Source organism: Schistocerca americana, chromosome X (genome assembly GCF_021461395.2).
Source record: "Schistocerca americana isolate TAMUIC-IGC-003095 chromosome X, iqSchAmer2.1, whole genome shotgun sequence".
Lineage (NCBI taxonomy): Eukaryota > Metazoa > Arthropoda > Insecta > Orthoptera > Acrididae > Schistocerca > Schistocerca americana.
In genome coordinates, this window is record NC_060130.1 from 640,861,593 (window position 1) to 640,876,964 (window position 15,372).

General features: G+C 43.4%; 1 protein-coding gene across 1 annotated transcript in view; it reads right to left on the reverse strand.

Annotated features, from left to right (window-relative positions):
• The window catches only part of LOC124556541 (set1/Ash2 histone methyltransferase complex subunit ASH2-like), a 206,896-nt gene extending 191,982 nt beyond the window's left edge, over positions 1 to 14,914 (reverse strand). Inside the window, exon 1 of the mRNA XM_047130496.1 lies at positions 14,768 to 14,914. Within this exon, the coding sequence (XP_046986452.1) occupies positions 14,768 to 14,787 (20 nt within the window). The 5' untranslated portion in view covers positions 14,788 to 14,914. The remainder of the gene's footprint in view (positions 1 to 14,767) is intronic.
• Positions 14,915 to 15,372: the final 458 nt, after the last annotated feature.

A 15,372-nucleotide genomic window follows, 5' to 3' on the forward strand; every position in this document is an offset into this window, starting at 1 on the left:
CGGGGGTTCGCATTGCCGGAAACCAAGTTTCCTGCAGAGCAATGCAGAAGAAAGGGTGAAGGCTGATAAGTTGGCGGAGCTCAGCTAGATGGTGGAAGAAACCGCTGCAGTTCCACTGAAGGATGGTATTGTCCATAGCGGAGAAAGGCGTGATGGGACTGGGAAGGCAGATTACGCCGCTGGGTCACCTGCTGCCTCCGATGGAGCACCCGTGCAAGTGCTATCCATTCCGTCTGAGGGACCAGCGAGAGCGACGTCCTCAGCTGACGCAAGGATCTCCACCTCATCGTCAGATGCAGAGCTGTTAGGTAGCGGTGGAGTAGGTACCACCGCAGGTGTCTTGGTCTTACGGGTCTTCAAAGTCGTGTGCTCTCGCTGTTCCTTTGGTTGCCGTTGTTGAGAGGGCTTATTGGAGTCAGTCTCCGGGACTGAAGAGGATCGCGAAGCCCGTCGACCAGCGACCTGTGGCTTCTTCAGCCACTGGTTGGTGTCTGCTGTGCCGCTGGTAGGAACCTGAGAAGGGAGTGACCAAGGGATCCCTTCCGAGCGAGAGAAGCCGAAGAAGACTTACGCTTCTCCGGCTTAGAAGTGGGGACTGGTGTCCCCAGCGGTTTAGTGGGTGCTGCTCCCGAGGTAGATGGTGTGGGAGCAACAGCGAGAGAAGGGGCCCCCATGGTCAAGGGGGCAGGTGAGGTCCTCTTACTCCGAGAGCTGATGGTATGACTTGCAGCTGAAGGAGCTGGAGCAGGAGTGACAGTGGAGGCATAAGATGACATCATGCGCACGGGATGTAGCCGTTCAAATTTCCGCTTAGCCTCAGTGTAGGTCAGTTGGTCCAGGGTCTTATATTCTATGATTTTGCGTTCTTTCTGGAAGATTCTGCAGTCTGGCGAGCAAGGTGAATGGTGCTCCCCGCAGTTGACACAGATGGGAGGCGGGGCACATGGAGTATCGGGATGAGACGGGCGTCCACAATCTCAACATGTGAGGCTAGAAGTACAGCGAGAGGACATGTGACCGAACTTCCAGCACTTAAAGCACCGCATTGGGGGAGGGATATAGGGTTTGACGTCGCATCGGTAGACCATCACCTTGACCTTCTCTGGTAATGTATCACCTTCGAAGGCCAAGATGAAGGCACCGGTAGCTACCTGATTGTCCCTCGGACCCCGATGAACGCGCCGGACGAAATGTACACCATGGCACTCTAAATTGGCGCGCAGCTCGTCATCAGACTGCAAAAGTAGGTCCCGATGGAAAATAATACCCTGGACCATATTTAAACTCTTATGTGGGGTGATGGTAACATTAACATCACCCAACTTGTCACAAACAAGCAACCTGCGTGACTGGGCAGAGGATGCCGTTTTTATCAAAACTGACCCAGAGCGCATTTTGGACAAGCCCTCCACCTCCCAAAACTTGTCCTCTAAATGCTCTACAAAGAACTGAGGCTTCACGGATAGAAACGAGTCACCATCAGCTCTGGTACAGACGAGATACCTGGGCGAATACACGTCACTGTCATTCATTGCCTTTCGTTCCTCCCATGGTGTGGCCAGGGAGGGGAACGATTTGGGGTCATAAACGTTAGGTTTAAAATGAGCCCTCGAACGCTTAGAGACTGCTGGTGGCTGGCCACCAGCGAGAGATGATGTACCACGCTTCATTGCGGGTCATCTGCCCTGATGCCACCTACTCCGACCAAGGGCCCTCCCCACGGGCGCCACCCAGCCACAGCAATAGCCACCTGGCAGGATGGCCATTGCCGGGAGTCCTGATGCCCCAGGGAGATAGGCATCTACTCCTTGGCATACGTGAGGAGTTAACGGCGCAGGCATCAGTAGAGCGATCCCTGTGTTGTCAGGGGGCTACAACCAACAGGGTACATGGCGACCCCACCACAACGGACTGGCTACCATGCTGGATCTTAGGTGCAAAATGTCCAAGGTCGTTGTCGCAGTTAAAAGCAACACTGCAGAGTGCAGCGTGGTAATCGCACCCAGGGACGTATCCTCGCCCAAGAGATGGAAAACGAGCGGGACACCATTGCAACGACGAAAAAGCCGGCTAAAGGTCTCAATGCACGACGGATACAGTGCACCATGTAAGGTGCCCTCCCCAATTGGCTCGCTCTTCGGAATAATTTAGAAAGATGGAGGTCAAACCCGAGAGGGGACCATCACATAAGGCCGAAACATGAGAGACTCCTTTTAGTCGCCTCTTACGACAGGCAGGAATACCGCGGGCCTATTCTAACCCCCGAACCCGCAGGGGGGGGGGGGGGGGGGTGCCAGGTGGTGTCACAGGCTTTATGCAGGTCAAAGAACACTGCAATGAGGTGTTGCCGATAGGAAAAAGCCGACCGGATAGCAGACTCCAGGTGGACCACATTATCCACCGTAGAGCGGCCACAGTGAAAACTACCTTGAGTCGATGACAAAAGGTCGCCAGATTCGAGGATCCGAAACAGCCGCCGACTCAAGGAGCTTGCAGAGGGTGCTGGTAAGGCTGATTGGATGGTAGCTAGCCAACTGAAGATGTGGCTTCCCAAGCTTCAACACTGGAATAACAATGCTTTCCTGCCACTGGGTAGGAAAGACCCCCTCACTCCACAGACAGCTGAAAAGGGTCAGTATACGACATTGGCCAGACACCGATAAGTGTGGGAGCATTTGGTTATGTATCCGATCTGGTCCAGGCGCTGTGTTGGGACAAAGGGCGAGGGCGCTGGCAAATTCCCACTTGCTAAATGGGGCATTATAAGGCTACAAGCAGCGAGAAATGAAAGACAAAGGCAGTCGCTCTGAGCGACGAATGTGGGCTGATACTGAGTCAATGCAGAAGCTTGGACGAAGTGTTGAGCAAAATGCTCTGCGACTAAGTCCGGTAGGGTAAGGACAACACCATGCACAGAAATTTGCCTGAGATCCACCCAGACTTGGGAAGATGGGGTGTGGAGTTCTATGGCAGCCACATATCATTCCCAGCAAATCCGTTTCTGAAATTTCTTTAGGTAACGGGACTGGGAGTGCGGAATCGTTTAAAGACCAGAATGAGAGCAGTAGAAGGGTGCCGCTTGAAGTGTTGAAGAGCACAGCGGCAGTCTTTTATGGCCACAGCAATTTCCGAAATCCACAAAGGGACCATCTTCTGATGGAGTGAACCCAAGGAAGAAGGAATGGCTGAAACAGATGCGGAAAGAATGGCGGCCGTCAAAATCTGTGTAGACTCGTCAATACTACTGTGTGGTAGTACTGGGGGGATGGTAGCAGAGGAGAAGGCCCACCTGGGAGGGTGACGGAGCGAGATATACTGAAGACAGGTCAAAACAATTGGGTAATGATCGCTGTCACATAAGTCATCGTGGACACCCCACGGAATGGACGGAAGAAGGCTGAGGCTGCAGATGGAGAGGTCAATGGCAGAGAAAGTGCCGTGTGCCACACTGAAGTGTGTGGGAGCGCCGGTGGTTAGGGGACAGCCCTGTCAGAACAGCTTCAACTGAACTGTTCTGCCCTGGGCAGTAGTCGTGTGACTACCCCAAAGAGGGTTGTGGGCATTAAAGTCCCCTACAAGCAAAGGGAGAATGGAGTTGAAGAAGGGTGGTTAGGGAAAGGGATGTGGGCAGCCTGTCAGGCAGGAGGTAGAGATTACAGATTGTGATTGGAGTGGCCAGATGGATCCTGACAGCAATTGCTTCCGTGGTATGGAGGGGAACCCATTTACTAACAATGTCCTTGCGGACCAAGGTGCAAACACCACCAGAAGCCAGGAAGGGGCCAATTCGGTTTCAACAGAAAGCATGGAACCCACAAAGGGTGGGTGAGTAAGAATTGACAAAATGGGTCTCCTGGAGAGCACTGCAAGCACCAGAGTAGGAGGAAAGAAGGGGCTGCAACTCCTGGAGGTGACACAAATAGCCATTACATTTCCGCTGGATGATTCTCAAGCTGGAGCCCAAATGGGAAGCGAACGGACTGGAGCCAGTCATGCCGCCAAGTCGCCATCTGTCACCGATAAGGATGGGGTAATGTCCAAATAGGTGGGGTCAGACTCAGTTGGTTCCTTGGCTGGAGGAGGATAAGGCGGCACCTCAGGGGTACCGTGTGTTTCTGCTTCTTCTCTTGTGAAGAAAGAGAAGGGCAGACTGCAGCGAGGTCGGGCAATGAATTACACCTGGCAATCTTGGTGCCCACCGGCCGCGGATCGCGCAGCCGATGTGGAGCTGCGTATCACCTTTCAGGGGTGTGCCAGGAAGAGGAGTCCCGGGAGGGAGCTCCAGTTCCGGCGGCTGCCGAAGAAGGGTAGCGCTTCACCAGTGGGGGAGGGGGAGTAGGACCCAAAGGGGTGGGTATGGGGACGTATGGGGACTGATGTGGAGGGGGAGTGGGGGAGTGAGGGTTAGGCGGAAAGTGTGGGGCGAATGGGGCGGGGCTGGGAAGAGGAGGGGGTAGGAGGGGGAATGGATGTAACTGAAGCAAAAGTAGAAGTTACAGGGACGGAATGGAGCTAGTCATACTTTCGACAAGCCTCAGTGTAGGTTAGTCGATCTAAGGTCTTGTACTCTTGACTCCATCATTCTTTCACGTACACCGGGCATGCTGGTGAGTGTGGAGAATGTTGCGCATTACAATTTACGCACACTGGTGGGAGAGCACAGGCACTCCCCTCGTGGAGGGGGCACCCACAGTCACTGCAGAGGGGATCATTGGTGCAGCGGGAAGACATGTGTCCAAACCGTAAGCATTTAAAGCATCTCATGGATGGTGGAATGTAAGGATTCACCTCACACCGATACACCATCACCTACACCTTCCCTTGAAGGGTACCCCCCCTCGAAGACCAGGATAAAGGCACCTGTCTCGGTGAAATTGTTTTTAGGGCCTCACTGGACACGGTGGGTAAATTGGACTCCTGGCTGCTCAAGATTTGCACGGAGCTCCTCGTCAGTTTGCAGAACAAGATCCCGGTGGAAAATGATGCCTTATAGCGAGTTCAAAGATTGGTGGGGTGCGATGGAGACGGGGATGTCACCGAGATGGTCACAAATGCACGCATGGCTTCAGATTGGGCAGCAGAAGAGGTCTTTATGAGAAAAGAACTGGACCACATTTTACACACGTGTTCCACTTCACCATACTTATCTTCAATCATCTCCACGAAAAACAAAGGCTTTGTTGTGGCAAAACTTTCACCATTTGTCCTGATACAAACCAGGTACCAAGGGAAATGTTTCAATGCAAGCCAGCAAGCTTGACCCTCTTCCCAGGGGGTGGCCAGGGAGGGGAAGGCCGAAGGATCAGAAGGAGTGTCACGTCTTGTATCACTCTTAAAGATGGCCACAGAATGGCCAGGATGATGAAGCTTTTGTCACTTCATGTGTAAGGCGTCCATTCTAGTACCACCCACTCTGACCAGGGGCTCGCCCAGTGGGTGCCACCCAGCCACAGCAAGGGACACTGCCGGGAGTTCTGATGCCCCAAAGTGATGAGCACTGACTCCTTGGCATACACGAGGCGTAACAGCCCTGTGTTGTCAGGGGGCTCAGCCAAGTGGGTACTTAACAGCCCCACCACATGGACTGGCTACTGTGCTGGTGACCTAGCATGAAGGGGGCCAGAGTGCAAGGGGAAAAGGGAGAGGAGGGGGGGTGGGGTGGAGAGGAGCCTGCACCATCGAAACTAGGTTGGGAGTTCATCCCCAAATGGCTCACACTGAACGGAAAACATTGGAAATGGAGGTCAAACCCCAAGGTTATCAAAAACGCCTAAAAGGAGATGGAAACAGCAAATTAAACAACAGCACATACCACTACAAAGCCAGGAGGATAGCCAGGTTGATATAAAGATGTCCACCAAGAGGGAAAGGAGGGGGCAAGGAGAAAGGAGCAAGGACAGGGAGGGAGAACAACAGGGACAGTAATGCAGTCTGGAAAAAGGAAGGTGACTGCAATAGCTTGGGGCCACATGCACGCCACACATGTACCCACAAAAGGGACTGTGGGGCCCTCGGGGTGGGGTGGGAGGGGGGGAGGGGGGAGGAGCATCCGTATGACCTTATTTACTGTGTAGCTACCAGTTTTGGCACTTCAATGTGCCATCTTCAGGACTTAGTTGATGAATGTGTTGTCACGATCCATATATACGCTGCATCAGTGGCCAACTTAACTAGTTTACACACACTATCCATAACTGTGACGTCAGCACTCCAACCATCATCAACTGCCAACTCGTCAACTAAGGCCTAACAACTGCACAATTTAGCGACGAAACTGGTAGCTACACAGTAAATAAGATCATAAAGATGGCTGTAGGCTCTTTATTTTCTTACACAGTCTTTGATTGAGACCCTCCACTTGGCACCAAACCAAAGGATGCTGATGAACTCCAGTGTTGTGAATTATGAGCTCTGCTTTCACTGACCCCCTCCCCGCAATATGAACTCAGTACGGCCTCAGAAATCAAGTGATAAGCATCACTGGTGCCAATGTGAGCCACACAACTTGCAATTGACTGCACCCCCTCCTCACAGACATATTGAGTGTACACTGGTTTTCTTTCCGGTCCTGAACACTATTTCCTTAAGGGGCTCCATAATGCGCCTAACAATGGAGCTCACAATAACTAGAAAATCCCTCCACCCCATGTTCCCGCTCGGGCCCTGCTGAAGGAGTGGCCACCCATCCACTCACAGGGTTAATGGGTAAGGCTTAATGGCCAGCCTGCACATTGACTGTCCGCCTCATGCGATGCCAATGCATCAGCACCTGTCACTCACCCATCAATGAGGGCAGATCCATTGCTTCGGGTACACTGTAAGGTGCCTCATCAGCAGAGCCTTTGGGCAAAATAAGTGACAGCTGAGGTATCTCATGTAGCTCACCAGATTCTCTGCCACCATTACAAACCGAGGCAGCAGCCTGCAAATGGCTGTCTGCAGCCAGAAGTGCCTCCAGCTGTTCACTAACTGCAACCAGCTCCTTCTGTGTCCGTTTACAGCATGCATGTATCTTTTCCATCCCAGCACGACTAACTTAAGAAGTAAACCACAAAACCACACAGAGAAAAGTAAATACGCAAACCACTACCCTTTGGAAGTGTAACCAATGCAAACTGGTACCTTACTGAGCTGTACAGCTGGCCGTTCAAAAGAAATGATGACTGTGCTACAGACTGCCTGAATCTACACTTCGCAGTAACCTCATATAAGAAACACACATGGAATTTAGGAATTAAACTATGAACAAAGCATACAAAAGGATCAATAAATAACTTGCTGCTCCCCTGGATTATAAAAGGTGACAGCTGTCATCTGAATAGGACTAATGCGAGAGTTCGTCTAACAATGAGTAAATAAATACGAATGCAGGTGCTACCACAAACAGCATAGCAAATGGATTATTGCAGCCAAGATAGACACGATGCCAACACCCACCACAGTAGTACAAGTTTATATGACAACTAGCTGCGCACACGATTATGAGATTGAAACAATGTATGATGACATAAAAGAAATTGTTGCATTAATTAATGGAGAAGAAAATTTAATTGTGTTAGGGAACTGTAATTCAATAGAAGGAAGACGAAGAAAAGAAAAATAGTAGGTGGATATGTACAGGCGGAAAGGAATGAAAGATGAAACTCCCTGGTAGAGTTCTGCACAGTGGATAATTGATAACACTTAAAGAATCATGAAAAAAGGTTTTATATGTGGAACAGACCTGGAAACACACGAAGGTTCCAGACTGAATAAATAATGGTAAGATATTTCAACATGAGATTTTAAACTGTAAGACATGTCCAGGGGCACATATGGTCTCTGACCACAATTTATTGGTTATGAATTGTGCATTAAAACCGAATAAATTGCAAAAAGGTAGGAAATTAAAGAGCTGGGTCTTGGTTAAATTGAAGGAACAAGAGGTTGTTCAGAGTTTCAGAGGGAGCCTTAGGTAACAACTGACAAACACAGGAAAGGAACAAGTACAAGACGAATGGGTTCCTTTGAGAGATGAAGTAATTTAGGCAGCGAAGGATCAAATAGGTAGAAAGACAAGGCCTAAGAGATACTGAATTTCGTTGATGGAAGGAGAAAATACAAAAATGTGACAGCTGAAGCAGGCAAAAAAGAATACAAATGTCTACAAAATGAGCAACTGAAAGGATATAGAAACATATGTAACTATTGAAATGACATATTACCTATAAGAAAATTAAAAGGTCCATTAGAGGAAAGAGATGCAGCTGTACATCTCTATAGCTCAGACAGAAAACAGTACTAAGCAAGGAATAGAAAGCTGAAAGGTCGAAACGGTATACAGGGAGTCTATACAGGAGAGACGAACTTATAGGCAATATTATAGAAAGGGAAGACAATTTAGATGAATATGAGATAGGAGAAATGACACTGCAAGAAAAATTTGACAGAGCACGGAAAAATCGAAGTCAAAAGAAAGCCCCTGCAGTAGACAACATTCAGTCAGAATTACTGGTATCCTTGGGTGAGCTACCACTGACAACACTATTCCACCTGCTGCGCAAGATATATGAGACAGGTGAAATACCATCAGACTGCAAGAAGAATGTAATAATTCCAACTCCAATGAAGCACATGCTGACAGCTGTGACTATTACCAGACTATCAGCTTAATAAGCCATTGTCGCACAACACTAGCAAACATTATTTAAAGATGAATGTAGAAACTGGTAGAAGCAGATCTTGGGGGACATCGATTTGGATTCCAAAGAAATGCAGGAACATACAAGGCCATATTGCCCCATTACTTATAGAAGATAGCTTTTGACAATGTCAATAGGAATATACTCTTTAAATTCTGAAGGTCGTAGCAGTAGAATTAAGGGTGCAGAAGGTTATATGCAGCTTGGACAGAAACCAGACGGCAATTGTAAGAGTCACGGGGCACTAAAGGTAAGCAGTGGTTGAGAAGGGAGTGAGACAGGGTTGCAGTGTATCCCCAGCATTATTTAGTCTGTTCATTGAGCAGGCAGTCATGGAAACCAAACACAAATTAGAAGAAAGGAATTAAAGTTTAGGGAGAAGAAATAAAGACTGAGGTTTGTCAATAAAATTTTAAAACTCTCAGGAGACAGCAGCAATGGGCTTGAAAGAGCAACTGAATGGAATGTGTCTTGAAATGAGAATATATGATGAACGTCAACACAAGCAAATTAAAGGTAGGTCTATGGAATGTAGTTGAATAAATTCAGGTGATGATGAGGAAATTAAATTAGGAAACTACACACTAATAAAAGTAGATGATTTTTGCTAATTTGGCACTCCTGAGAGAAAGGATACTGCAGAGACATGGCTTAGCCACAGCCTGGGGGATGTTTCCAGAATGAGATTTTCACTCTGCAGCGGAGTGTGCACTGATATGAAGGAGTGCTAGTTCTGCAAGGTTCGCAGGAGAGCTTCTGTAAAGTTTGGAAGGTAGGAGGCGAGGTACTGGCAGATGTAAAGCTGTGAGGACGGGGCGTGAGTCGTGCTTGGGTAGCTCAGTTGGTAGAGCACTTGCCCACAAAAGGCAAGGTCCCAAGTTCAAGTCTCGGCCTGGCACACAGTTTTAACGCCAGGAAGTTTCAAAATGCATTTAGTTCAACACACTCTGAGCTACAAATTAACATCATTATCACTTAGCTGAATGTATTGTTTAATATATTTTTGATAGTTCAAAGTTATCAGCCACAAATAATAAAAAATACAAGTTTTGAACAGCAGTTTACCAGAGAAAGATTAATTTCTCAGCTTTAATAATTTTTCTCCTATTACACTGTATAGTATAGTTACTTTTTATAGAGTATCAATGGTGAGCAGCTTACACTTAAAAAATACTCTATTTTAAAAAAATGGATTTTTTTTTAATTTTTCCATTTTGTTGTTCTTTATGAAAGGAGATGTTAATAAAATTTTTGTTGTTGTTACATTGACTTGCTGTCCCATCCGAAAAGTAAATCAGTTTTTTTATGGAAGGGTGCTGCTGTTTAATGAAGTTTGTCAATTTTAATTGAAAAATGTGCACTGCTGTAGTGTTGTGTTCAAGGTAGTCACTTATGATACAAAAGCTGTGGCTCATTAGTTTATCTTCATCTTTATTATAGAATGCAAATGGGTGAATTGTGGCCTGTTTGTTTAGCCAGTGGTGCCCTTCTACTTCATCTTGAACAACAAAGGAATAATTTTCCAAAAAGTCAGAAAGAACTAAGCATTCATCAGCTGCCAAGGTTTGCTTTTTGTCTTTCAAAAACTTACTTTGAGCTTTTGCAATAAAATTATGCATTTTCAGATTTTCAAGGTTAGCCACCAACACTTCAAAAAACTCTTCTCATGACTTTATGACCATCTCCATTTCAGTTCTGTCTTGTGTCACCCACTGTTTGTATTTTATATTGTCTTCTTCAGATTCTTCAAACATGTCAAGTAAGGCTTGTTTTTCCTGGACAATCTTCACATTTTCCCTTGATCATACAATTTTAACTGTCAATATTGCATACCATAACGTAAAAAAGTCTTTATAGTTAACTCCAAGATTGGCCCCCTCTATCATCAACTTTATGTTCTGATGATACAAACAAACATACATTATGGGTGTCAGATGCCCCTGCAACAACACACCATCTTCATATCAACTGGCAAAACTTTGACCTTCCAATTTTAAAGTCAGGATTTTCTTTTTTAAGTTCAGTGAAGAGTTCATTTAAATTATGCAATACTAACATTTTTCATCTTTGAATCTTAGAACCATTTTCTTCCACAGAAAAACAGTCTTTTTTGCCAGACATCAAACGGCTGTTATCATCATCATCATCCATCATAATACTTAATAACTTTATTAATTGTGTTTTCATCTACCAAACTAGATGCACTTTTCTTTTGTAATGCTGGTAAAATTCCCTGTTCTTTTACTACGCCTAATTGCCTTAACTCAACAAGATGTTCTGACTCATTAAATTCATCACTAACTTTTGCTCGACTCCAAGAATTCGGCAGTAAGCTGATAATCTTAATTTTATCCTCTTTGTTTGAAGTACTGCACTTAGTATTTAGTTTTTCTATCAAATCATCATATTCGGTTGGTGAAGTTTTAGAACTTCCATCTGTTTTAGCACAAATTGTATTTTGAAATGAAACTTCCAAATCTTTTTGACTGTAGCTGCCACCTTCTCAATTTTTGTATTCAAAGCACCTGATCTTTTATCTAGATTTAGTTTTCTAATTTTACTAGCAGGCAATATACCCAGGATTTCACAAGCTGTATCTACTTTTTTATGGTTGCTGATAAGTCACAAAATTCTGTATCTGAGGTTTCAGTATCCTTTCTCTTGTTAATTACAAATATCTTAGAATAACATGGTGCACACACTGGTTTTCCTGGTATGCGACTGACAAGAGGGCTTTTATTTTTAGAATAATGATCAAATGTTATTTCTCGCAGACCTTTTGTTATAGGTTTCTTATGTTTCTCAAAAGGGACCATGCAAGACTGACCAAAAAGGTGATGACATTTTTTTAAGTATTTCATGGTACTTTAATGTTGATTTGACCTCTGGGCCAACTCTTAAGTAAAACAACACTTTCTTCTTCACTGTAATCTTCGATTAAAGTAATGTCTTTAGGATACACTCCAGACACACTTATGAAATGCTTCATTAATAACACCACCAACAAAACACTGAGACACCATTTTTCAACTGCACACTTCAAGAACTTCTAGCTAAATAAGAGTAGACAACTGTTGGTGTATGGGGGAAGACGACAATCAGACTTGTATAGGCTTGCAGAAGCAATTGTTAGACTGCTGAAACAATTACCACAGCACTGTTTCGACAAATAATCATTAGCTAGTGTAATGTGGTGTGTTACATTATGCAATTGGTATACTTTATTTGATTAGCCTACCAGATGTCGCAGATGTTAAAAAATGTATTTTTGACTCGTGTTTGTAATCTTTTTTTCATAACTTCCAATTGAATTTCAAAGTTGAAATTTATACTGAAGTTTGATATCATAAAAGTCTATTAACAGCGAAATTTTCATATTTTTGTCTGGTCCTCCTCCAAAGATATTGCAGGCCACAAAATGGAAAAATTAAAAAATCCATTCTTAAAATAGCGTGAGCTGCTCACCATTGATACTCTATAAAAAGTAACTATACTATACAGTGTAATAGCAGAAAAAAATCTTAAAGTTGAGACATTAATCTTTCTTTGGAAAACTACTGTTCAAAAATTGTGTTTTTTTATTTGTGGTTGATAGCTTTGAACTATTAAAAATACATTCAGATAAGTGATAATGATGTTAATTTGTAGCCCAGAGTGTGTTGAACTAAATGCATTTTATCTGAAAGGCTTAGAGCTATCCCCTACTGAATAATTGTAAAATTATATATATAATTATAAAAAATGTAGATGCTTGCAAATACGAAGAAATGCATGCGGCCTGGAACAAATATGGCCACCATTTCAAAATAATAAAAAATAAATTTAAAAAAAAAATATTTTTGTGACTACTAAACATTGGAGAATTCAGCCAGCAAATATAATTTTTTTCTAAGTCAAGCAACCAGTGCTTGACCACTTGGTATGGATTGAACCTCCCTTGTTGTTCTTAATGACTTGAGTCATGAATTGAGTTGGACGAAACACACTGATGATTTGCTGAAACATCTGGTTCCAGCTACTTATACTATTAGGTTTATTGCAAATTTTGGTGATAAGATGATGAAAAGCTACTTCTTTTTGCTGATGACCCAAGTACAGTAATCACACAACAAACAAGAATTAGCTGACGGACCGTAAATGTGTTCCAGAAAATTATTGAGTGGTTCTCTGCAAATGGAATCTTGCACTATGTTTTGAGAAAACACAAGATCTACAGTTCTGTACACTAAATGGCATAACTGATATAGACTTTGAACAGAAATCTGTTGCTAAGGTAAAGTATTCAGAATTTATAGATGTGTGCATTGATGAGAAACTGAGTTGGAAGAAACACACTGATGATTTGCTGAAACATCTGGTTCCAGTTACTTATGCTATTAGGTTTATTGCAAATTTTGGTGATAAACTTATCAGTAAATTATCCTATTATATTTTCAATCTGTGCATTCATATGGTATCATATTTTATGGTAATCCATAATTAAGTGAAAGTATTCATTGCACAAAAGCATGTAACCATAACAACACCTTGAGCCTACCGAAAATCACCTTATAGACATTCATTTAAGGAACTAGGGATATTCACAGTACCTCCAGAATATATATATTCACTTATGAAATTTGTTATTAATAGCCAACCCAAATTCAAAAATAAGAATAGATTAGTTTTTTGTTCCATAGATCCGTGTTGAGGAGATCCTCGTGGATGTGGAACATGTCAATTTCTTTTTTTTGTTTTAAAGCTGAAATAACAATACTAATAGTATGAATATATACAATACATCATTTGTTTCTATTAAAAAAATTCGTCAGTGGAGTAGAACGAGTTGGCCACTAGTAAGTCTTTCAGGCTCCTTTTAAACTGATCTTTATTTGTAACTAAATTTTTTATGTTTGCCGGTCCTGAGTAGTGGACTCCTTTTTGAACTAAAGTAAGTGTTTTTAAGTCCTTGTGCAGATCATTTTTGTTCCTGGTATTGTGTGTATGAACTGAGCTGTTTGTTGGAAAAAAGAGATATTATTTAGGACAAATTTCATTAAGAAGTAAATATACTGAGAGGCAGTAGTTAGTATACCCAGTTCTTTGAAGAGGTTTATACAGGACGTCCGTGAATTTACTCCACAAATAATACGTATTACACGCCTTTGGACTCTGAAAACTTTTGTTTGATTTAAAGAGTTACCCCAAAATATTATACCATATGACATTATGGAATGAAAGTAGGCAAAGTATGCAAGCTTCTTCATTTTTAACACACACACACACACACACACACACACACACACACACACACACACACACGGGAGGCCTCGAACCTCACCAATTATCATCTTCTTGATAAACTATGTCTTCGCCTCACTGAATAGGACTTCAGCTTGTTGAACAGCCTGAACTACATTCTCCACTTTTGACAAAGTTGGATCATCTGTAAACTTCAATGTAAGACCAATGGAGCCTGTGTCATTTACGAAAATTAAGAATAGCACAGCCCCTATCACGGGATAAATAAAGAATGTGATGAAGAAGCTGGGCTGTCATGGGCCTGATATCAGCTGAAAGAGCGCTTCTCTAGTAGCAGGACTGACAGACATAGGTCTATCAGTCCCCCAAGATCTGAATTCCTACGGGTTTATTCTGTATGAACAATTAAAATAGACGATACAAAACAGAAAAACTTGACAGCGTCTGCTAGGTGCGACTAACATGCAGTCAGGTTACAATCTTAACATCCTTTACGGAAGTATATATCAACACGTGGTTTGGGATTAACTCAAATGTTAAAATAAAAAAATTATCTCATGGTTCAAACCACACACTTTAGCTCCAATGAAATCACTTATGACATCAAAAACAAGCAATATAAATTAAGGGATGGCTAACAAAACAGCGAACACACTTTAATAGCTACCATGTATACACTAGGTAATGAATTCTATGCGTTACACATGTTCATACAACTAATACTAATCTCTGTTTTACAACCTAAAGCTTTCTGCTTCTGATTTGGAACAGCCATAAATGTGACGCTGTTAACAGCAACAAAATAGTTTAATGAAGTCAAACTATTAGAACTTTTTCATGCTTACTTTGTTCCACTTTCTCCCATTACGCAGACACCTCTGGGATTTCCGTGATGACAAATTCAGTATTCCATGTATTCAAATTCAGAAGTAAACAACTAATCCACTCCCGCTAAAAATGTACTTCTCAAAGATGTTATTGTACTAGTCAAAGTATCACCATAATATACCACAACAGACGCGACACTTGGCCTCGATTTTGTTGCCTACTGCGCCAGCGGCGCGCCAAGCGGCCAGTAAGTTAAACTGTTGAGATCGACGCAATCGTGAAAGCGAAAGCGAATAGTAGTTGTTTATTTTGGTTTGTACAATGGCTTTTACAAATGGGAGCGTAGCATGGCACGATAGATTGCAGCAACAACAAGAAGAAGATACCTCATCTGTCTTTTTTTATGTTTCCTAATAAACCTGTGAGGTTCATACAATAATGTCACTAAACTGTATCGTCAGGGTTCGCTTGCAAACTACATGTAGTAGTAGTAGTAGCTTTATTCATCAGTAGATTTCTTTTTACAAGGATATAGGACATGTCAAAGTATTTACAAATTTAGATCAATTTCAAATGAGCTAATTCGTATACTCATATATTTACAGACATCTAATTAGAGACA